The sequence below is a fragment of the Microtus ochrogaster genome, chromosome 8 (assembly GCF_000317375.1).
Source record: "Microtus ochrogaster isolate Prairie Vole_2 chromosome 8, MicOch1.0, whole genome shotgun sequence".
NCBI classification, from domain to species: domain Eukaryota; kingdom Metazoa; phylum Chordata; class Mammalia; order Rodentia; family Cricetidae; genus Microtus; species Microtus ochrogaster.
Window position 1 is genome coordinate 73,080,932 of NC_022015.1, and position 24,045 is coordinate 73,104,976.

Consider the following 24,045-nt stretch of genomic DNA (forward strand, 5'->3'; position numbering starts at 1 on the left):
TCTATGGATTCCAGGCTGATCTGGAACTGGTCGTATAGCCTAGTCTATGGATTCCAGGCTGATCTGGAACTGGTCGTATAGCCTAGTCTGGCTTCAAGTTCACAATCCTCCTCAGTGATAGTTTACACTGTGTGCCATCATGTCTGGCTTATAATTAACTACTATTTTAAACAGACATGGGTTCTTAAATTTAACACTTATTTTTATTTTATTTTCAGACACAGTATCACTGTGTTGCCCAGGCTAGTTTCAGACTTACAGTCTTCCCACATTGGCAGCTATAGTGCTAGGATTATACCATATCTGACTGAAGTTTGCATTTTAAAAAAAATGTTGTGTATCCAATCCTCTATCTCCCGTTCATACCATGAATCCCTACTCATTTGTTCATGTGGCTTCTATGGGCTCTATCCTTACCTCTTCTCTACTGTTCCTCAGCAGCTGCAAATCTCAAATTTATAAATAGAATTATATGTTGATTTAGAGAAATAGAGTCTGACAGCTATTGTCAGTATTTCAGTATTATCTAAAACAAAATAAAACAAAAAAAAGTGATTTTTTTTTTCCCTTGAAAATTGTCTCTACAGACTTACAACAGCTGTGCCAGGCTCTGCATAAACCAAGAGACAGTATGTCTGACAAGCACTGCTATGAAGACTGAAAACTGTGTGGCCAAAGTGAGTAACAGCGTTCACCCCTTAACATTATACCGCATTGCGACAGCACTGCGCCTGTAGTCTTTATTCAGTGTTGTTACCACAGACCATCATATGATTGTATATTTATGAAAAGACTGTAGGCAGGCATTACTTTATACAGAGTGAACTGAAAGTTGGGTTTTCTAGCTCTTCAGCTGCAACAGAATCCTCCAGTCATACTGATCAGTAAAATTTGTTAAGAGTTTGTTTTGTAGCTTTCTTTGTGGCTTATTTTTGTTGTTGTTCATTGTTTTAGTTTTTGGTTTTTTGCAAGACAGGGTTTCTCTGTGTAGCCTTGGCTATTCTTAAACTCACAATGTAGACCAGGCTTGCCTCAAGATCTGCCTGCTTCTGCCTTCTGAGTGCTGGGATTGCCTAACCTCTTTCAAGTGTAGGTGTAGCATACCAGAAATGCACTGATGGTGCAGTGTGAGCAGCGTGGGATGGCTGCAGAGATCCCAGGTGTGTGGTGCCGCTGCTACTTAAGAAATGTCATGTTTGGTGTTTTTAGTGGAAAAGTGTGTTTAACTGACATAGGGGCCAAGTCTTTCATGTATCTCTAGTTACAAAGATAATATTAAAAATTAGAAATCTTCGGGGCTAGAGAGATGGCTCAGTGGTTAAGGACTGCTCTTGTATGGGGCCCAGGTTCCTTGTCAGCACCACATGATGGCTCACATCATCTGTAGCTCCAGTTCTGGGGACCCAGTGTCTTTTTCTGGCCTCTGTGACCATTGCATGCACATGATACACAGAAATACAGACAGGCAAAACACCCATACATAGAAAATAATTTTTTTTAAAATTAGAAACCTTAAAAATTTTTCTTACAGTTTTCTAGATTGATTGGAGGGAGTTTTTGTTAGCTTTACTGTCTTGTGAATAATGTTCAATATGCATTGTATTTCTAGAGTTTGTCTTCATTTTTATGCAAAAATAATCTCTATTACCATTTAGGGTTTTTTTTTTTACAACTTTCTCAACTTTCAACTTAATCTCTAGTGTCATGTACAGGCTATCATTTTTAGATATTATCATTTTGCTATCATTATTAGAGATAGGACTTTGTCATGTGGACTTCATCTTTGTTATAAAATTCATGAAGAGCTGTCTTATTTCTTTTGTGTTATTATAATAAAAAATAAACAAGGTACACTGGAGAGATGGCTCGGAGGTTAAGAGCACTGACTATTCTTCCAGAGGTCAAGAGTTCAATTCTCAGCAACCTTATGGAGGCTCACAACCATCTATAATGTGATCTAGTGCCCACTTCTGGCTGCAGGCAGAACATTGTATACATAATAAATAAATTTAAAACAAACAACAAAAACAAGGTAGCTTATAAATAATAACTTTTTTTTTCTGTAGTTCTACAAATGGGAAGATCATTGTGACAGTAGATTCACTATCTAGTTGAAAGTTCACTCTTGCCAGGCGATGGTGGCGCACACCTTAATCCCAGCACTTGGGAGGCAGAGGCTGACAGATCTCTTGTGAGTTCAAGGCCAGCCTGGTCTGCAAGAGCTAGTTCCAGAACAGGCTCCAAAGCTCCAGAAAAACCCTGTCTTGAAAAAAAAAATTTACTCTTCTTCATAGATGGAGCCTTTCTATAATCTCGGGTTGGAAGGAATGACCAAGCCCTCTGGGATTTCTCATTAATCCATTCATAGATTTACTTAGGGTTCTAACTCTGTTCATGAAGACTCTGTTCACAATTAGGTACTTCAGGATATAGGAGCAACAATAATTTTTATTATATTTCCTAAAACACATGGTAATCTCTGGTCTTGCTTTATTTGCTGAAAACATACAGTTTATAGCCATTGGAATTAGCCATATGAGAAATGTCAGAATTTATTCTAAATTATAACTACAAAAGGTAGGTTCATCAAATTGAGTCTTAAGGTCAGATCTTAATTTTCTACAAAAAAAAAAAAACAAAAACAAAACAAAACCGAGTAACATAATTTACACTTACTCTTCAGTTACTTAGTAATAATTTCTAAGTGCTACTTGGCCCTGTTTTATATTTAGCATTGGTGTCTGGAGACAGGATCCAAAAAAAATTTCTTTCAATCCTTTTTTCAGACACGCTGCTCTCACTTCATCACAAGTGAGTTACTTCTGGCTAAACAAGGCAAAAACTTAGCCTGAGCACCAATCCAAGGACAGGGTGACAGTTTTAATGAGTTTCATTGAGAGCTGGCCAACTGAGCATCTGTTCCTTTTGTCTTCATGTACTTGAAGCCAGTGTTCCTACACTCCTTCCCCATGTTGCTGTGTATCTGTGCAATGTGGTGTGGGTTTGCTCTTTGTTGTTGTTTTGTCTCTTTTTTCCACCTTCTACTTCAGTGGCACACGGTTAGAAATCTTCTGGCATCTGGCATGGTGGTGTAATTTCTTCCGTGCTCTTGGGTGAGGAAATAAGTTTGCTCGCTGCTGCTCATCAGTCTCTTTCACTTGCTCCCAGATGGTGACCTTCTCATCCCATTCTTGCTTGTTTTAACATTATTCTGACACCTATTTTCTTTCATTGTCCCCTTAACCACTCTAATTGAATAATGATTTCTCTAATTTCCAGTTGGAACACAACCAACTTCCTGGTTCCTTTTATTGGCCCATATCCTGTCTTCTAGTTCATTGCTTCAAATTTGAGCCAAATCATCAAATAAAAATATGTAACTGCGAAAATGTTTACTGCAATAGCAGCCTCCACTAGCATGGCAACAGTGAGTTTTTCTTTCTTACTGCTAAACGTGTTCTGTCTCATGATTTCACGCTGCCTCTCCTGGCCTCATTTACTGCTTGACCTTTGGAAAAATGAGTTTACAGTAGTTTTACCTGCCAGTGACGTGACTGTGAGGTACAAGTGTCTGATACTGATTCAAACTGTGTGCTCCAGTGTCTCCTGCATGTCGCACTGTCTCCATGTGAGAGCCACTGTAATACAGTGAAGCTAGCTTTTTTTTCCTTTTACAGTTCAAAGCAACTGAATTTCAGTCAGTAATTATGGGTTGGGTATAAATACTAATTGTAGTCTTGGACCTTTTTATTAAATATTACTTATTTACATTTTACAGAAGACATTGGTCCTTCTCAAAAGCAGGGATGAACCCTGTAGCATTTTATGTATAGCTTTCCTCTGCCAGTTACCCTGTAGCCTTGCAGTTCCTGTATGGAAAGGATTCTCCCTTTAATTCTCGGTAAAGTGTAAGAAAGCACAGCTGCTTCATAAGCCACCTTAGGTTGACAGCAGTCTCCTGGGTCTTCAGCTTGAAAGAAACACTACAGATGAAAGTGGAGAGGGGTCCAGGTAATATTCGAAGCCATGAAGTGTCTTGCATATAGTTTGCCCTTTTTGTCTGTCTGTCTGTCTGTCTGTCTGTCTGTCTGATGTAGCGCTGGCTATATAGACCAACCAGACTGTCCTTGAACTCACAGAAACCCACCTGCCTCTGCCTCCCAAGTGCTGGGATCAAAAGGTGTACGCCACCACTCCTGGCTAGTTTGCTTTTCAAGCATCTTATCTGCTCATAGCCCTAACATTTATGAGATTTGTGTGGGAGCCATGATGAGCTCTATATTTATTGTAGTTTTAAATGGACAATCATTAGTGACTGCCAGTTCAGTCTTTAAAATCTATAATCACATTGCACCTAATTGTCAACCTTCATGTTTTTAGTTATGAAAGAAAACTGAGAACATTAATTTTTATGTTATCTTATTATTGACTTTATTGAAATACTGCAGAAAATTTTAGTTCAAGGCTTTTCCATAACTTACGTTTATACCTCACACCCCTTCCATAAACATGTATAGTTAAAATTGAGTTGTGAGGATACCTCTACCTTGATTCCTGGCCTAGATTGGAAAAGTTCTGTCTTTGTTCAGAGTAAGTCCATTCAGTGGTCTTGTGTTCATTCTGTATTTCTGTTGTTTGTTATTACTGTTTTTTTACTTGAGACTAATAATCTGTTTGAATCTGACTGAGACAGAAAGATGTGATGTTCCTTCCCACTCACTCCGGATTTTGATAGAAGACTTGTTTTATTTATTTCCAAAATTATATCCGCAGGAAACAAGCTGTTTAAATTCAGATTATGCTGAAGCAAAATGGTCCTGGTATGAGAAGCAACGTGCTGTTTTACGAGCACAGAGTCCCTTTTCTCATAACTGATTGATAGTAAATATTTTCCTGAAGAATTATTGCCAACCATGAACAGTACAACTGTTTCACTTTCTTTCCGTGCTCCTTGCTGTAGCAGCCATTGTCGGTAATTAAGATCTACAATTCACAATGCAGACGTTTGCACTTCCTCTGGGTCTGTGCTATTTATAAGGCGTTTCAGCTGTTCAGAGTTTCTTCTGAGTTTTAAACTACATGTTAACAGGCTCCTTTAATATACTGTTCCACAAGTAGGAAGTCAGATGTCTGTTGTTCACACAGGCCCTTCTGACAGATCTGCAGTTAGCTTCATGGTGAACACAGCAGGATGTAATTGTATCATCAAGGCCAATGTGATTGGGAAAGCGTGGAAGTTTAACACTGTTTTAAAGAGGGCAAGGATGAAATTCGGAATTAACATCTTTTCTTTCATCTTTAAATAGTCCATAAATTTAATGTTAATGGTTACCAAGGTTTTAAGAAATACAGAATAAAGTGACTTACTGGTTAGAATTTATAATATTTGTCAAATTAAGAGTGTGAAAATATATTCCATCTAGTTGTGCATGCCTTTTTGTCTCAAAAGACTTGGGCCAGAATGAATTAACAGATTGATAACACACTTGTGTAACAGAAACCTGAATGCGCACATGCTGTGTATAAGGAAAGTGTCAGCAGAGAGCTTAGCCTCTGTTAAAATTGGTCAAATCCAAACGGTCTTAAATCCAAAAGAGAATTGATTGTAGGAAGTCCAGACTCATCCAGGAATCTCCACGAATGATGTCCTACACAGAGTTACTGTGCACTCTTGTTGCCACGGCACTCATTGTCAAACACACAAGAAGAAACAAGAAACTGAAAGCTGTCAACAAAATGTGTTGAAAACTCTGCCCTGGGTGGATCTCACCCTGGTTGTTCTTGAGCCTAGATTCCAACTGCATTGATTGTGCATACTGGCCCCAGCATCTTCCAGCAGAGTAGATCTGTGCAGAAAGGCAGGCGCAGGTTTCATTGCTACTTCTTGATAGCCCTTGAGTAGAGGTGGAGTTTCTGACACAACCATTCCAAGGCAGTGTGATCAGGACCCAAAAACTTTCCGCAGTATTTTTCAACTCCAGTGATTGTGTGAACTTTCTCAGTGAACTCTCTGTGAAGGTTTGTGGTGTTTGTTTTTTTGTTTTGTTTTGTTTTTAAGACAGCATGTTCCAGCTGTTGGGAGCCACTGATCTATCTGGCTGAGGCTTTTCAAGATGCCAGAAGACCCTGTTCACATTTCTATCTAGCCAGGGAGCCAATAAGATCGAGTTTGTCTTTGTGGATTGATCTACATCAGCATGAGATGAGCCCAGTCAGTGTCTTCCTCAGTGAGAAAGGAAACGTTATGAGGAAGAGAGGTGAAAGAAGAAAGTTCTTCATCAAGAATTGACTGCAGTATTGCCTACTGATGCATGTCGGATCACCCGCACAGAGAGATCACATGGCTTCTCCAAAAGTCAAACGATCAATTCGCCTCGTTTTGGCTCTGTACTTAATGCACAAACAGTGCGATCTGCGGGGCTGTAATTGCATTGTTAGGGCCAAGGAACAAGCCTGTGCCTTTTCAGCAGACAGCTGGCAGGGAGAGAGGCATGTTGTTAGGAAAGAGAGAGGCAAGGCAAATAAAATTACTGCTAACGCTCAGAGATCGGCAGGAGTCCTACTTGCCTAATCTTACCGGTGGGAGCAAGCGGCTGTTGTAATCCAATTATAGCAGCATAAGCAATTTGTTAGACACTCCGCATAATGTAACAATTTCCCAATAAACTCTGACTTGTAATAACGTCGGCAAGAGTCCGCATAAATCTGCCCGAATGGTGGGGGCTGGAGCGTTCGGCTGGGGGCTTGTAATTGGCGCCATCAGCACGTTTTGCGGAGTGCAGTATGGTGCAGTCTTTTAGTGCAGGAATTTTAAGGAGAAAGGCATGGCACATGTTTCTTAGAAAAAGAAAAGTGGCCATTAAAAGGGGAGCAGCAAGAAGGGCACCCTCTTGCCTTCACATTACCTAGGAATCTCAGTGTAGAAAGAATACCAGAGGAAGCCATGTTTCCTTCTATCTAGATCTAAAGAGAGATGAGGAGAAAGTATGGATTGGTTAGATCCTTTATTTAAAAGGCATCAGTTTCTATTATTTATACCCTCAATCTCCAACTCCCTAAAAATGCTATTTGGGTAGCATCTAGATAACCTTTTAACAAATGGTCTTAGCTAGGTAAGCCTTGAAATACCAACTTTACCTATTTTCTTTAGAAGTTTAACATTTTCTTTATAACATATATATAGTGTGTGTGTGTCTGTGTGTTTGTGTGTGTGTGTCTCTGTGTGTGTGTGCTCATTCATACGATCAGGACAAATCCCTTCAATGTTATCTCTGAATATCAAACCTTTCTGTAGATTCCTGCCTTCTACTTTAAAGAACCATTGTTTACTAAAAGGGTTTAAACCCAGCCAGGATGTTTGGCTTACTGCACTAGACTGCCCGAATAGTATCTTAATTCTAAAATGCATTACGAATATATGTAATACTAGGATTGCCAATTAAGTTTGTTGAAAACTTGCATTGAATAAAAAGTGTGTTATTTAAAATATAGCTGTATGATTCTTATGTAAATAGCTGTGGTTCCTAGGTAATAATATTTCTGTTTTATAAAATATTATAGGGCATATTTGGGCTACTCTTGCTTATTGATTGGTGTATGTAGTCACAGACTGAGGTTTTTATTTATCAAGGTAAGGGAGATGAAGAATGCGTTACAGATGTCAGTTAATAGATGCATTTTCATGCTTCTGAATATATTAAACGTTCCCTACTTTCTTATGCCAACCCAGCCCTTCATTGCCACATGATTTGTGTCAAAACCACACTTTCAAAATAGGCCCAGGATTCTCCAGAATACCCTGTTTCTGTGGGTATTATCACAATAAATATTTACTTTCTGTAGAAACATTTCCTTCTATTGAAGCGAATGCTGCCTTGTTTGACTGGAGCTACATCAATAAACTGCAGTGCCTCTAATAAAGCCACTGAGTGTCTGGGTTTAACTAATGGCTGATTTTCATGACTTTGACAGTGAGCTGTGTGCGTTATTTTCTCCTGATATTGTAAAAATAATGAGAGCAAATTAGAACAATCAGTTTACACAGATAGCTCCTGATTGGAGGCGATGGGCAATATGGCAGCATGTAATCCATCTTCGGGCTCTTGTCACATTAACTTCAGCAGTGTGAAAAGATCAGGTGGGGTAAGCAGGGATCCTACCCAATCGGAACACCAAAATTAATGAGAAGAGCATTGCTCTGTGATCAACCTTTTAATTAGCAAGACCAGAAACAGAGGGCACGAGAAAGCAGTACCTCGGCCACACAGTGCCAGGCACAGTTCTGAAGGGGGAGGAAGAAACCTGTGGTTCTTGCCCTTCCCCTGCTGTGTGTAGGCATTGATTCTGCTCCAGAGCTCATTTACAGACTGTAAGAAATAACCCCTCCTTTCCAAAGTCACGCCACAAATACAGTCAATGTATTAATAATCTATGAACTGTAATTCTATTAGGAATCATTTAGGATTTTGAGTGCCAGTACTTTCTTTGGTGTTGTACTCTGGGTTTTACATTTTGATTAAAACCAAACCAAACAAAATTAATAACCATAGGAATTAAATTCTGTACAATTCTCCTGTCACCCTTACCTTATTCCTTCATTGTGGGGTTTTTCCTTCAAGTAACACAGGGTTTTTTGGTGTGGAGTGTTCTGTCACTTTGAGTTATTTAAAAGAGGTGCAAACTCCAGGCAGCAAGCCGTGGCTTATTGAAATTGTGTTCCTTTCCAGGTTCTGTTTATTAGGGAATTTGCTGTTTTGTTTATATATTTCTTGTGCCATCGTCTTCTCAGTGTTGGCACTGTGTTATTTCAATTTATGTAATTGAGAATTGAATATCAATCAAGTATGATGTTTATGGAAAGGAGGAAGGGGATATAAAAATCATGAACTTAAAGCCTGATTCATTCATTTAAAGCTCAGTTATACTAATGTTGCAACCTTGCTAATCATCCTTATAATAGAAAAATTGTGTGGTACAACGGAAGGCATTAATGAAAGTTTTAGCAAATGAGGTTTTTTTTTTATTTTATTTTATGTCTGTGAGTGTTTTCCTGATGTATATGTGTGCTTGGTACCCTTGGAGGTTAGAAGGGGGTGATGGATCCCCTGGAACTAGAGTTACGGATGGTTGTGAGCCACCATGTGGGTGCTAGGAACCAAACCGAAGGCCTCTGAAAGAACAACAGTGTTCTTAGACCACTAAGCTGTCTCTCCAACCTCAGCATGTGCTTTTTATTTCTTTCTAGAAAGTTTTAACTTTGGAAAAGTATATGATGACATCACATTTCACAACGTTCCAGTCTTTGTCTCCATCCTTTAAACATGGTGACTTACTGTAAAAGGAAGTAATTTAGTACATGCTATTTGGTGGATTCAAATAGTAGAAAATAAGCTTTATTTCTTGTTATGAACAGTTCATTGGCTTAGACATTACTAAATGGATTAATACAATTTGGTCATCATGTACCTATCTGAGGTTAGAATTTGTGGGAAAATGTCTAAACTATATTATGAAATATTTATATTATGTAGAAAATAATCTTTTTCATCATAGTTAATAGGACTTATTTAATCATTCATAACTAATATTGATTATACTTAACATAATTTATTTGTATAACTCTCTAGGCCTGTTGCTGTATGGTAAACTTTATACACTTAAGACCCTAGTATTATGCTGTCTTGCAAAACACAAAAGTGATTTTTGTCTGATTTCCCTGTTCTCTTCAGAAAGCCTTGATACTGTCAGAACAAAACTTTAATTACCAGTGAGTCTTGCCTGACATTTGTATAAATCAGTTTTAGGGTCAATGACATGATACCAGATAGTCCAGCAGTCCCCAATAGATACTTCAACATATTGATGCAGTTGTTCATATTAGTATATTTTCAACAATGTACTAATTCATATTAAAGCCCACTCTGTTCCTGAATGTGGAAAAGATATTTTTATTCTTAAAGTTATTATGGGTCCTGGTGGATGTTGGCAGGTGTAAACATTTTCTTTTTCTGTGCTTTTGACAGTTTCAGAAGCCTGGGTTCATAAGCTCTCCATGAATAAATATGAACACTTAGTCACATGGTGTAAAATTATCACTTACAAAGATTGTGGAACCTGGACCCTTCTTTTGAACCTTTTGGTGTACCCATGAGCTCAGGATCCATACATGTAAAATTTTATTTTCGTGTTGTGACCTCAGCTTGCAAATGCTTGCCCAGTGTGTGACAGGTTTCACTAAGAATTTAATGGTGATGTCTGGAGTTCATCTGCCCTGTGACTGCCAACACATCCTGTTGTTGGAGGTTCCTTTCCAGAGAGAATGTCTTAGGATCAGGGCTAGGGTTCTGTCTTGCAGGGTTTTATTGTTTAATGCTAGTAATTTCATAAGTGCACAGCTCTAAGTAAGTAATTCCCTTTGCCTTCTAGAACAGCAAAGTACCACGTTGCCTTAAACTCTGCTCACTTCAGCATAGGTCATGGGGCTTAGCTTTGAGAAACTGTCATTAGGCCTTTGGAACTCAGCCAGTACATGCTTGTTTCAATTTCTTACTTGTGAAATATTTGAACCTGTGAGGCAATCATAATCCTAAATTCACACACACAAAGCAGATCCCTTCATTCCTATATTAAATTGGGGTTTTGTTTTGATACAGTCTGTCTGTATGGCCCAGCCTAACCTGGAACTCAGAATCCTTCCTTCACTTCCTGAGTACAGATACCACATGTGCACCACACCCCTAGCACCAGGTAAACATGTTAAATGTCCAGTTTGTTTCTTATGCACTTTCAGATGGAAGAACCCCATCCCCCACCCCCGGTGCTAGCAATCTAACACAGGACTTAGTATATGCTAGGCAAATGTGCAGTCCCAAACATGCTTTTTTTTTTTTTAATTCAAGTTTTCTACTCAAAAGTTGGAGGAAGAGCAAATACTACGTTAATCTGTGTTTGGTCTCTGCACCGGGGACTGTAACTCTAGCTGTGTGTTTGATCTCTGCACTGGGGACTGTAGCACTAGCTCTGTGTTGCCAGTTTTAAATGAAATGTTGAGATGAATTGTTACCCCTTTTTAAACCCTGAAGCTCAGAGGAGTTGAAAACCCGCCCCCATCTGTAAGTTATGGAATCGAAGTTTGAATTGAGAGCTCTCTGACCTCAAAATCCTTGCTCACCAGAATGCCTTTCAGTGGTATTTTGAGGCCCTATGTGCTCTCCAGCCACTCCGTTTCCCCTTCTTACGGTTTTTGTCCTTTTGACTTCTAGCCTTCCTGCCACCCCAACCAATTATTACTTACTATATATCTGTATTTAGAAAATTGAACACTTCCAGGTTACCCATTCAGTAAGTCTCTGTAGTATTGGCTGCTTATTCAGTAATAATAATCATTTTCCTGACAAACCTAGGACGTGGGACTTTAAAGTTTAAAGGGTCTTAGATGACTTCATATCATGCTTTTCTAAATAGAAAATGCCGGGGGGGAGGGATATTGTAAACAAATGGTTCAAGTTGATGGCTCATATTTTAGTAATTGTTTTAAACGTTGTTCTAGGGACTAGAGAGATGGCACAGTGGTTAGAAGCACTTGTTCTTGCAGAGGACACAGGTTGAATTCCCAGCATCCTCATGATGAATCATACTCCAGTTCCAAGGGATCTGATGCTCTCTTCTGACCTCCGATGGCGTCAGACATGCATGTGGTGCACAGACAGGCTTGAAAGCATCACAGTATATAAACATAAAATCTGTTTTAAGTTGTCCTGGAATACAACTCTTTAAAGTATAAGCATCCATTGTCAGTCTTTTTAAACCAAAAACTATTTCCCCACTTAAACTTAGTTATTAATTTTGACAGTTAAAAGCATTGCCTCCTGGGCTGGCAAGATGGCTCACCAAGTAAAGGTGCTTGCTGCCAAACCTGACAACTTGAGCCAGGTATCCATGACTCACATGGGAAAGGGAGTACTGAGTCTTGTAAGCTGTCTTCTGGCTTCACATGCAGGCTATGGGGCATTCACACATGGATGTGTATGTGCACGCTTATGTACACTAAATAAGTTCACTTTTTAAAAAGACCAAACAGCATTGCCCTTTAAGGCTTCAAAGCCCTGGTTTTTTTCTGTCATCATTTTAGTAAATACTTTTGTTTCTATTCATGTTCTGGATTGTGAAGGTTGCTGAACATATACATGTGGTCAGGGTGTCAGAATTTAATTGGACTTTGAAATCCTCCACCTCAAAGAGGAGGGTGGAGTAAAGATAAATGGTCAAAGAGGCCATGAAAACCAAAATGTCAGTCTGTGGTTGTGACTGAGCATCCATCCTCTGGGACAGAATAGACATTTTCAGTGGGTAATTGTGACATGTATTTCCTGCACAGATTTAAAAAGCATGTAAGAAGTTCTTGCTCACAGAGAACTAAGATGATGAGCACAGGGATGCTAAAGTATTTCTTGAAGATGGAACATAAATTTAACCATGTTCTGTCCTTCAAATATCAATTCAGATTTAAACTACATTTTCTAGAAATATCTATGACTGTAAGAAATTTAATTATACTTTTTTCTCTTAGACATGCAAGGGAGCCGGAAGGGGAATATGGAGAGAAAGCCATGTTTGAGAAGTGACGGTTCCTCCGGTGTTAACTATGGAGTCTGTAGCGTGACTCTGTAATGGAGTATCATAGCGGGGGGTATAACACTGTAAATAAGATGGATGTGCCACTTGTGGGTTAACGGGCAACCCAAGGAGTAGCTGTATTTACATCTGCGTGAGGTCATTTCGTTTTGTATTTCTTCTTACTCTTGTGTTTGGACTTATTATAAACCTAGTAGTTTAATTATAGAACTTCAAAAAAAATATCAGTTTCCTTGCTCTTACTGGCATTACCCATCATGCCCCTTCCTCCTCCACCTTTTTGTTTGGTTTTTTCCTTATGCAAGGTCTCACTCTGTAACCCAGGCTAGCCTAGATCTTAAAGTGCCTGACTCCACCCCTAGGGTGCAAGATTGCTTTGCCATTCATCCTGTGACACTGGAATGTTCTTGGGGGGCTGGGGTGTCATTGGGTTGAGTTGGGCTGGGCTTTTGTTTTGTTTCTGGTTATTTTTTTTTCTTTTTTATCTGTTTGCCAGTTGTTTCTCAATGACCTGTTTGAGTTTTTAAATTTATGAATGGCAGGTTGATAATAGAATTCTTGCCGGCCGGCCGGTGGTGGTGCATGCCTTTAATCCCAGCACTCATTCTGGAGGCAGAGGCAGGTGGGTCTCTGTAAATTCAAGGCCAGCCTGGTCTTGCAAGAACTAGTTCCAGGACAGCCAGGACTACACAGAGAAACTCTGTCTTGGAAAAAGGAAAGGAAAGGAAAAGGAAAAGGAAAGAAGAAATTCTTGGTAGAAAAAAAAATATGTTTTCTTTAATTTTGTGTTACCTTGTTTTTAAGGATTAATATAGTGTCATTTTACACTTTAACACTGATAGATGAAATTTTCTCTAACTTCTCTAGATAATGCTTAGGGCAAAGAAATTATTTTTGAACTATATTAATTCCATGAAATACAGCTTTTGTTTCACATTTTGTTCTGATAAGTAAATTATTAGAATGATATGTATCAGATTACAATAGGTTCCACTTGGAGTGACATAGTTTTCTATAGTAAATGAGTCTTTATTACCACCTTTTTAGCTGACTGTTTAGGTAATTGTTGACTGCAAATTTAATGCCAATATTAGGTGCTTTGAAACTGCAAATGTTTGAGACTCAGACCGTTAGCTTCTCCCTGCTTTGACTCATTTGAAAATGTATGAGTTATTTCATTTATGTAAGTAACCTATCATTTATTAGTTTAGTTTAGTTTTTAAACAAAGTCTCACTCTGTAGCCCAGGCTCGCTTGGAATTGTTTTGTAGTTCAGGCTGGATTCAAAGAATGCACCTCTCTCAGCCTCCTGAGTGCTGGGTTTCCAAACGTGAGCCACTATGCCTGGCTTCACATATGTTACTTTAAGAAGGCTGATTCTATGTAAGACAAACTATGTAGCATATGTAGGATTATTTTTCAATTGTACAAAGTAGAGACTTGCATTATTTTTTGTTTGATTGACTTAAAACAAAATGTCATGAAATTTTTTATATTTACTCTGTGTGTTTTTCACAGAAGTTATGTTCAAGCATGCATGTGCATTCTTGTGTAGAAGTCAAAGAACAACTTAGAAAGTGGGTGCTCTCCTTCCACTCTATGGGCCCTGGAACCACACTTGGTTCATGATGCTTAGCAGCAAGTGCCTTCTCCCGCTGAACCAGCATGCCATCCTGAAATACATTTTTTTCTGAAATTCATGTTTAAAGAACTAAATTGGATAATTGTTTTGCGCTGTTTATTGAACATATAATGGATCACACTCTTAGCTAAGACTTATATATACCTCCTTTGTCCCCATTGTACATCTTGGGTTAACTTTAACTCTAATCAGGAACATAAGGTACCACAAAACTTGGATTTGAATTCAAACAATCTAACTATGTGGCCCTGTGCTTTCAACCACTGTTTATACATTTTAATGCATAGAAAATTAGAGTAGATGCTGTAAATAAGAAGATTATCAAAACAGTTGCCTGTGGTACCGGTTAAATGCTCAGTAACTAGTAAAACAAAAACTAGGCTTTGAAAACCACAGCAGTATGTGAACTGGTCTTATAAAATCACAGTACAGAAATACAGCTTAGGTTTCTTATTCGCTTGCACTCACTTAGTGTTTTCCTTTTCAGCATTCTGTATCGGATGATAAAAATTTTAAATCCCTCAATTAGCAACCACGAAAAACCACAAGTGTTTATTGAACCTTGTAATCTCCTCTTGTTGTCGGTTAGGATTTTCTTTCAGGCTTTGATTGTGTGTAATAAAACTGTTGCTTAATTAATGCCAGGGTTCTGAATCCTTTGGTTGCCACAAAAGAGAGTGAAATGGCTAAACCAAGAAGCAACATCCAATAGCTTTTCTGTCATGTTAATTTAGACCTGTCATTCTTGTTCTAGTTCATGATCTACAGCTCCCAACAGATAACAGGTGAACTGGAAGCAAAGCTGTCGTGAGTGAACCCTGTCTGAGGAAGAGGAGGGCATGACTGGGGCTCTCAGTAGGTTAATGAAGAACTGTTTTCAGATGACATGTCACTCCTAGTTTGAGCTGCCCTTGGAATGAGTATGACCAAACTAAGGTGTCAAATTGACATCTTGGCCTTATGGAATGTGCAAGAAAGACTGGTGTCTACCATATAGAGTCTTGATGGAGTATGCTGGTCCATAACCAGAACATGAGTGAGAAGTCATAGACTGCCAGTCATCTTTTCAAATAATAAAAATAAAATGATGAAGATGTGTTTGCAAATAGCTAAACTTCCTTTAATTACAAATATGCTATTCCCTTATACACACACACACCTCTTCTTCCCTTTAATTTCCTCCCTTCCTCCCCACCTTGACCAGATACTCACACTGTATAACTCTTGACTAGTCTGTAAATTTGCCAGTTTCGTGCCTCAGCCTCCTAAGTGCTGGGATTATATACAGGCTTGTGCCACTACATTAGCTTTAGTTATTTACTTTTAAAAGGGATTCATATGATTTAAAAAAAGAAAAGAAAAGAAAAGAAATTAAAGGGCTAAGGTGACTCATTGGGTAAAGAACTTGCCACTCAAGCACAGTGACTGAAATTAAGATCCTCAAGACCCACATAAAGTTCAGGTATGTGTGAGGGTCACCTGTAGTGTGCTAGGAAACTGAGATGGAATATTGGCGCTAGCTAGCTTTACTAGTCAAGTGGGTAAGCTCTGGGTTCAAGTGCTAGAAAAAGACACCCATCAACGTTCTGGTCTCCAGTTCCATGTACTCAAGTCCTCACACTCGTACACGTGCAAGGAGACTGAGATGGTGCAGCAGGCCAAGGTATTAATACAACATCTAATGACCTAAGTCAGGTCCTCAGTTCCCACACTGCAAGAGAGAACTGGCTTCCACAGGTGGGTTTCTGACCTTCAAATATGCCCCCTAACAAATGATAGATAGATAGATAGATAGATAGATAGATAGATAGATAGATAGATAGATAGATAGATAGATAGGAGATAGATAGAGAGATAGATAGAGAGATAGATAAGTTTATTTTTAAAATGGCTTAAACCTTGCTTCACATTATAACTCAAAAAAAAAAATACTTTCTTGCTGGGCAGTGGTAGCGCAAGCCTTTAATCCCAACACTTGGGAGGCAGAGGCAGGTGGATCTCTGTGAGTTTGAGACCAGACTGGTCTAGGAGCTAGTTCCAGGACAGGCTTTAAAGCTACAGAGAAGGGCTGGAGAGATGGCTCAGTGGTTAAGAGCACTGCCTGCTCTTCCAAAGGTCCTGAGTTCAATTCCCAGCAACCACATGGTGGCTCACAACCATCTGTAATAAGGTCTGGTGCCCCCTTCTGGCCTACAGGCATATACACAGATAGAATATTGTATACATAACAAATAAATAAATATTTAAAAAAAAAAATAAAGCTACAGAGAAGCCCTTCCTGGGGGAGGAGGGAATTCAGAATGCAGATTATTGGATAATCCCCATTAGTCTTTCTTAAAATGAATTTACTTTTGAGAAAATGTGTTTTTCTTTTTCTTTTATTCTTCATGATTCAAGAAATGGTAGAGGTTTCGAGACAGGGTCTCACTGTAGCTTTGGAATCTGTCCTGGAACTCACTCTGTAGACCAGGTTGGCCTCAAACTCACAGAGATCTGCCTGTCTTTGCCTCCTGAGGAATGCGGCCCTCAAGAAACATATTATTTGATTTCATATGTGTGTTGATTTTTAACAAGAATTTTGGTAAGCAATTTTCATTCAGAATGTGTATGTGGGAGTTGAAATCCAACAATGAAAAAAGGAAAACCCTTTACTTCTGGCCTCTTTCCCAAAATGATTATATATGTGTTACAATTGTTGAACTCTCATCACCTGCTCAGTTTCTGTGTGTAGGGTTGCAATATTGTGTCTGAATTATACTTTGTGCTGACACCCAAATGTGAAGTAGACATTGTTGGGCAGAGTCATCATTTTCATTGGCTGAGATACCAGTGAAGAAAGAACTTTACAAAGACACAGGAAAGAATCTTGACTTCAAGTTCAATAGCCTCTGTTGTCCAGGGTATCACTAAGTGCTAGTATATACTTGTCTTAGAATGGATGGAATTAGGTTAATGTTTGTGGTCAAACCTTCTGATTGTCCTTCACCAAAGAACAAGGTTCCCAGCACTGACCTGCTTCGCTCCTGCAGCCCTGTGGGTGTGGTGGTTCTGCAGCTAGCAGAGAAAGGAGATGATACACAAAGATGTTTTCAGTAGGAAATGCTTTTAGTAGCATGTTTCTTTGTTGCTAGAACATAATGTTGCCACAAATCAGGAATAAATATTCCAAATTCTCTAATATTATAGCAGTTATAACCATTTTTAAGCCTCCTTTGTAAGTAGCTATTTCTCTCCTGGCTTTCTGTACTGTGAACTTTACAAAACTGGCATAAGCAGCCTATTAATTATTCATATCATAGCAACAATTAAAGCAAATTAAAAATAAAAATCACCGTGTTGCATTTAACCATGGGCAGCTCTGTCAGGGCCTGTGGTGTTTCCTTGGTTGGAAGTGCTAGAGGGAGCTCTAACCTTGCTCAGAGCAGTATCATATGAGAGCAGCTGTCTCGTGTGCGAGCAACCATGGGGTCACAATAGAGATAGAATCTCAGACTCTTTTGTAGCGAAATTTAAATTTTTTTCTAATTTAATGCCTGTTTCCTTTTTATCAGAAAACAAAGGTTAGGACAGTCTGTCAATAAACAGACAGATTTTTCTCCCTTGTGTGAATATAATCTAGCAATTTTAAGAGTTTCTAGATTTGATAAATTTACTAACAGCAACCTAACCATTTAGAAGAGAGAAAAGGAACATAACAGAACCCACTCCTGCCCCCAGTAAGCCAGTGCCCTCCCAGGGGTAACAGTTATCTTCTCCTCCAGCTCTCTCTGTTAGTTCTGCCTGGTTTTGAACACATGTAAATAGAACCATACAGCATTCATCCTTTTACTGTATATGTCATTTCGGCAGAGGATATTTAAGAACCAGTCACGTTGTTGCACATAGTTACAATCCGTATATCCTCATCGGTAGGTAATGTTTCAGAATAATACATGTTTAAATTACACATTTCACTGTAGGCAAACATTTGGGCTTTTTTCAGTTTTTAATAATTAACCACTGAATTTTTTGATAAAAAATTTTCATATATACATTTTCATGAATATGTAGATTAAATGAATTCAAATGTATATGAAACTAGGGGAAAAAAACTAGAAACTGTTGACCTCAGAGAATTAGAGACTCCTTTGTTCCTTTACCTTGCCAATCAGTGCTTGGTGTTGCCTGGCTTCTTTACTGTAGCATTCTGGTAGAGTATAGCAGTGTCGCATTAACATATAGTGTCAGGGAGAGAGTTGAGGGTGGCTATGGTGGTTCCTCATCTCATACACACCCCTACACCCTAACCCAGTGCTTGAGATTGAACTAGGACATTAAGAACATTAAGTAAGCACCTACCACTGAGCTATATGTCACTAGTCTAGTTTTGTCTTTATATCATGTCTCCCCAACATTCCCCCCGAAAAGGAAACCCACAGACTATACAACCATTTCTAAGTGTGCAGTTCAGTAGCGGTAAGGACATTAATATTGTTACTACATTTTGTATCGTTTTTTATTTCTGTCAGCAGCTAACTTTGTTGAAAACATACTTGCTGTACCCTGTTCTAAGTAATGTGTGTATATCATCTGTTGTTATAACAACCCTCAGGAACAAGCAGTGTAAGTCTTTGAGGTTAAAAAATAAGGAGGGGGGTTGGAAAGATGACTCAGCAGTTAAGAGCACTGACTGCTCTTCCAAAGGTCCTGGATTCAATTCTCGGCACCCACACAGCAGCTCACAAGTGTCTGTAACTCCAGTTCCAGCGGATCTGACACCCTCACACCAATGTACATAAAATAAAGTTAAGTTATTTAAAAAAAAAAATGAATGGGGAATGCCTAAGGAGAGTGATGAGCTTACTGATGCCACCCAGTTTATAGATGACACAAGACCTGATCCTGAGTTGGCTCTTTTGCCCTTCATTTCTGTCTTTAAAACAGTTCAGTCTTTTGCTTCTTCCATAGTGTGCCCTGGTTCCATGATGTTATTCTTAAGATTCTCTCCAAAATGTCTTGGTCATTTTAATTTCCTTGTATTGTTTGTTTGTTTGAGCCAGTATCTCACTGCATAGCCCAGGCTGGCCTGGAATTTACAGCAATCCTCCTGCCTCAGTCTTCCAAGTGCTGAGATTACAGGCACAAGCCACCATGCATGTCTAAATCCTCTGTTCTTCCCTAACCCCTATTCTCACTGCTGTCATCCTAATAAGCTCACTCTTCAGTCTTTCTTACTTAAACTTTAACCCCCTCCCCCCAGATTGTTCACTGTCAAAAATGCTATGTCAAGCTGGGTGGAGGTGGTGATGCATGCCTTTAATCCCAGCACTCAGGAGGCAGAGGCAGGTGAATCTCTGTGAGTTCCAGGATAGCCTATTCTACAAAGTGAGTCCCAGGACAGCCAGGGATACATACAGAGACCCTGTCTCGAAATAATATTAATAGTAATAATAACAATAATGTTTTTAAACACTATTATCATAGAAGCAGGTGCCACATATTCTGCTTCTGATATCCAGTGAAACTTAGTTCTTTCAAGTGGAAACTCATGTCAGGGTTTGTCCTTGTTTGTTTAGAGTGCCAGTATGCCATTTCAACTGTGGGAACATTGTCAGCATTTGGAATCTGAAAGAAAAAAATAGACATATCTAGTACAGCAAGCTCTTGAATGGACAGAGAACAGTTGCTGTCTAATCTTGACAGTAAAGCATTAGGACTCCAGTCTAATCTCACAGTCTATAGGATGTCATCCTACTGCTTGGATTTGGCCCTAAGTAAAACCAGTTGGCATATAGCATTTCTTTTGCCTCTTTGTGTGAAGTAAAGGAATTTTTAGTAGATAAAAACAGTCATTTAGCCGGGCGATGGTGGCGCACGCCTTTAATCCCAGCACTTGGGAGGCAGAGGCAGGCGGATCTCTGTGAGTTCGAGACCAGCCTGGTCTACAGAGCTAGTTCCAGGACAGGCTCCAAAGCCACAGAGAAACCCTGTCTCAAAAAAAAAACAAAAAAAACAAAAACATTCATTTACTGATAGTTTTCTAGAAAACTTTTCTTAAATATTGGCAACCAGAGGGAGGTACAAAAATGTCAAGAATGTAAATGTAGAAGAAATGGGTCGTAATGAGGAAGCAGATTTCAAGACGGTGTCATAAAGCGGAGCTCATTTCCCACAGCTCTGAGTTTTATGGAAATGTTAAGCTAGAATCAATCATCATTCTTTTTCAAGGTTTAGTTTTAATTCTTGACTTCAAGCATAATTTTTTAAGCTTAAATGTGTCTTTTTTTTTTTTTTGAGGTGAGTTTTACTATGGAACCCAAGTGGATCTCAAACCAATTATGTAGCCTAGGCTGGTCTTGAACTCAAATCTTCCTGTATCCACTTCCCAATTGTTGGAATAAAAGGCCTTGAGCCATCATGCCCAGCTGCTAGTAATGTTGAGGCCAGTCTTAGAACATAGGTTAAGACTGCCAGTTTTATCCAGGTGGTGCTTGCGCACATCTTTATTCCCAGCACTTGGGAGGCAGAGGCAGGTGGATCTCTGAGTTCGAGACTAACATGGTCTATAAGAGCTAATTCCAGGGCAGGCTCCAAAAGCTACAGAGAAACCCTGTCTCAAAAAAACCAAAGGAAAAAAAAAGCCAGGTTTTCTTATGGGCAAAGCATCAATACACTGAGAGTGGTAACATTGGTAGCCAGAGAAGGGGGTTTCAACTATCTCTGTATAATTGAAATAACTACTCCTTGCATTAGTTTGAATTAAAAATTGAGTTTACAATTTCTTTTTGTGCTGCTACTCCTATGTAAATTCAAATGATTTATCACTGCCCTTTAAGGCTTAAAAGTATTTTGAAAGTAAAAGTTTCTGGATATAGTCGAAAAACCAAGAGATTCCATTTTAAAGTGGAAGGCTAATTATAACCAGCAGTGCATAAGTAGACTGTTACTGAGTTAAAACCATGATTGCCTTTGGTCTTTCCTAAGTTCTCTCTTTAAGTGATTTTGTGTATGTTACCTCATTTCATCCTAACGTCAATACTTCCAACAGAGTACAGTGTCCCCATTTATAGATGAGGAATTTGAGACCCAGAACGATTAACTAATTTACCCAAGTATTTTACACCAAATAAGTGTATAAGCAGTAGTGGCATCAGATCAAGACATAATGGTTGTTTGGTTATATTTACAACATTCTGATACATTACCATAACTTATACAGAGGGCCATTGGGGCTGGCTTCAGTTGATGTCCATGGTCTTGGTGTGCATATAAACCTGTTGGCTGTCCAAAAGACATCTTCAGAGCAGTGTGGTCTCCAGCCCCTGTCCTGCCATTTACTTGGGAGTGACTTGATTATTGGAAGAAGGTGCTGGAGAGATAGCTCAGAGGTTAAGAGCACTGACTGCTCTTCCAGAGGATCCAGGTTCAATTCCCAGCACCCACATGGTATCTCACACCTGCCTGTAACTCCAGTTTCAGGGGACCCAACACCCATGGCAAAACCAATGCACATAAAAATAAAATATTCTTTTTTAAAAAAAAAAGAAGAACCAGAATTGTGATCTAGAAAGACCATACAGCTTATATAACAACTGCATTTTGAAATTTAGTCTGAACTTTGCTAATTTATGTGAGTCTGAGCAAGTTATTCTGATCACCTCTGCTTAAAAAAAACAGATGCTGCATCCAAACTAAGCCTCTCCTGGATAAATTAAGAAAACAATTACCAAAGTATTCCAGAGAGAAATGTCTTTAGTCCCTTGATTCTCCAAGGGTTATTAAAGTTTTACCTGCAGATAACCAAGACTTCAGAAGTTACAAGTCATTTACTTCATTCACTGCAGCTGAGAGAGGATGCACCCTGCTTCATAGGATTATTTCTTGCTGCATTTAACATGCATTAACAAGCATTTGGAAAGAGTTGAATTTCTTCTAGAAAGCTGAGTTGGCTTCTTGAGAGTCAGTCCCCAATCCACACCCCCAGAACCAGGCTTTAGGATTACACTTTCTTTAAGAACAGGTTATACCAAGTCACTGACTTTCATGGACAAAAACCCCAGGTATCACAACACAACAAGGAGGACAGTTTTTCTACTTTATCTAAACTCACTGTGCTTCAGCCGCATACTTTTTAGTTTGTTTTAGTCTCTGATTTTCATGACAGACCTGCCTCCCTCATTCCCCATTATTGATAGCAGAACTTAACTTTCTGATGCTAAATAAGGCAAGAATATGGAGAGAAGGCTCTTAGTTTAAACTTACAGTGTCACCAAAATTATATTTGATGTTTTTAACATCATTTTACATCCAGAGGAGCAACCTGCACTTCAGGAAGTTACAAAGAAGAATCAACCAGATTCCAGATAATTAAACTTTATTACTCTTCTTGAGACATTAAATACTGGTTTTCAGAAGAAGTCGTTTTTCATCTTTTCTCTCCTGATGTGGAGAGGACTTGTCTGTCCATCAAGCATATTGCTCTCTTGGAGCAGGAGTTGGTCATGCTCCATCCTTGTGCGTTTCATTATACCCATTTTTTTCTCCTCATCTGCTTCTACGTCTCCTCTTCCCATTCCATCTTTCCCAAGCTGTCCTGTCCCCTGCTTATCATGTCTCCCCTTCCCAGTCTCTCCTTTAGCCCTAATGACTCCTCCACTATTCTCTGGCCTCTCCCACATGCACCCCCCCAATGCCGTTAATCTCTTTTTCTCCGGTCTCTTGTCGCCCTGACTCACTCCCAGTTTTACACTCCTTTCTTCGCTCTCTCCCTTCTTGCTGCTTTCCTTCTATTCCTCCTCCTTTCTTCTCTGTCACCTGCTTCCCCTTCCCCCCTTCCTCAATGCCTTTCCACAATCATCATTCTGTATATTCCAGGACCAGATCTTGAGTTCTAAGGTGTTCATCAAAGAAAGCTTTTCTTGTTCCAGTTAATTTACTGCTAAGGGAAAAGTATCCTGGATATCATAAAAATACTCCCCCTTCCCCCACGTATATCAAATAATTTACTAATAGTTCTCTTTTACTTCTTTTTTAAAGGTTTATTTTTCTTTTACATTTGAGTGCTTTTCCTACATGTCTGTCTGTGCATCACGTGTGTGTATGAATGTCTGGTGCCTGTAGAAATCAGCAGAGGGCATCCCCTGGAACTGAAGTTACGATGGTTGCAAGCTTCCGTGTAGGTGATGGGAAATGAATCAAGGTCCTCTGCAAGAGCACCAAGTGCTATTAAGTGCTGAGCCATTGCTCCAGCCCCTAATAACTCTTTTAAAAGAATAGAAAATAATCTAGACATTGAAATAGAAACAGTGTCTACTGATAGTGAAAATTCTGGGCTTTTTAAAAACTGTGTATGCGCATCCTCTGAAGGTCTTTAAATGTAAGCCTCAAGAATGACATCCTTGTCCCTCATTGGTTTCAATTTAACAAACTAGGCCAGACTGTCTGGCCAAGGAGCCCTAGGAATTTTGCTTTTTTTCTATACATTCTCCCCACCCCTACTGGTTGAGATAATAAGCAAATAAAAGTGATTTTTTTATTTGTGTGTGTGTGTGTGTGAGTGAGTTTGAATCCAGGTCCTTCTGTTTGTACAGCAAGGTACTTTACTCATCGAGCCTTCTTCCCAGTCCTTTCTCTCCAGATAGATTATTAATGAACAGATGATTCAGATTTGATCCTCTAGCAGCAAGGAATTTTGCTCGCTATTTTAATGTTTGTTTTTCCAGAGCCTGTCAACTTTCAAAATGGTGGGCTTTTGGATCGCAACATTAAGCCTCCAGAGTGCCGATCTGTTGT

The 24,045-nt window shown here is 39.1% G+C and overlaps 1 protein-coding gene across 6 annotated transcripts in view; it reads left to right on the top strand.

Annotated features, from left to right (window-relative positions):
- The window catches only part of Btrc (beta-transducin repeat containing E3 ubiquitin protein ligase), a 185,688-nt gene that overhangs the window by 123,045 nt on the left and 38,598 nt on the right, over nucleotides 1–24,045 (top strand). For all 6 annotated transcript variants that reach the window (XM_026781184.1, XM_005352359.2, XM_005352360.3 and 3 more), the window contains one exon: nucleotides 588–677. In XM_026781184.1, the coding sequence (XP_026636985.1) occupies nucleotides 588–677 (90 nt within the window). The remainder of the gene's footprint in view (nucleotides 1–587; nucleotides 678–24,045) is intronic.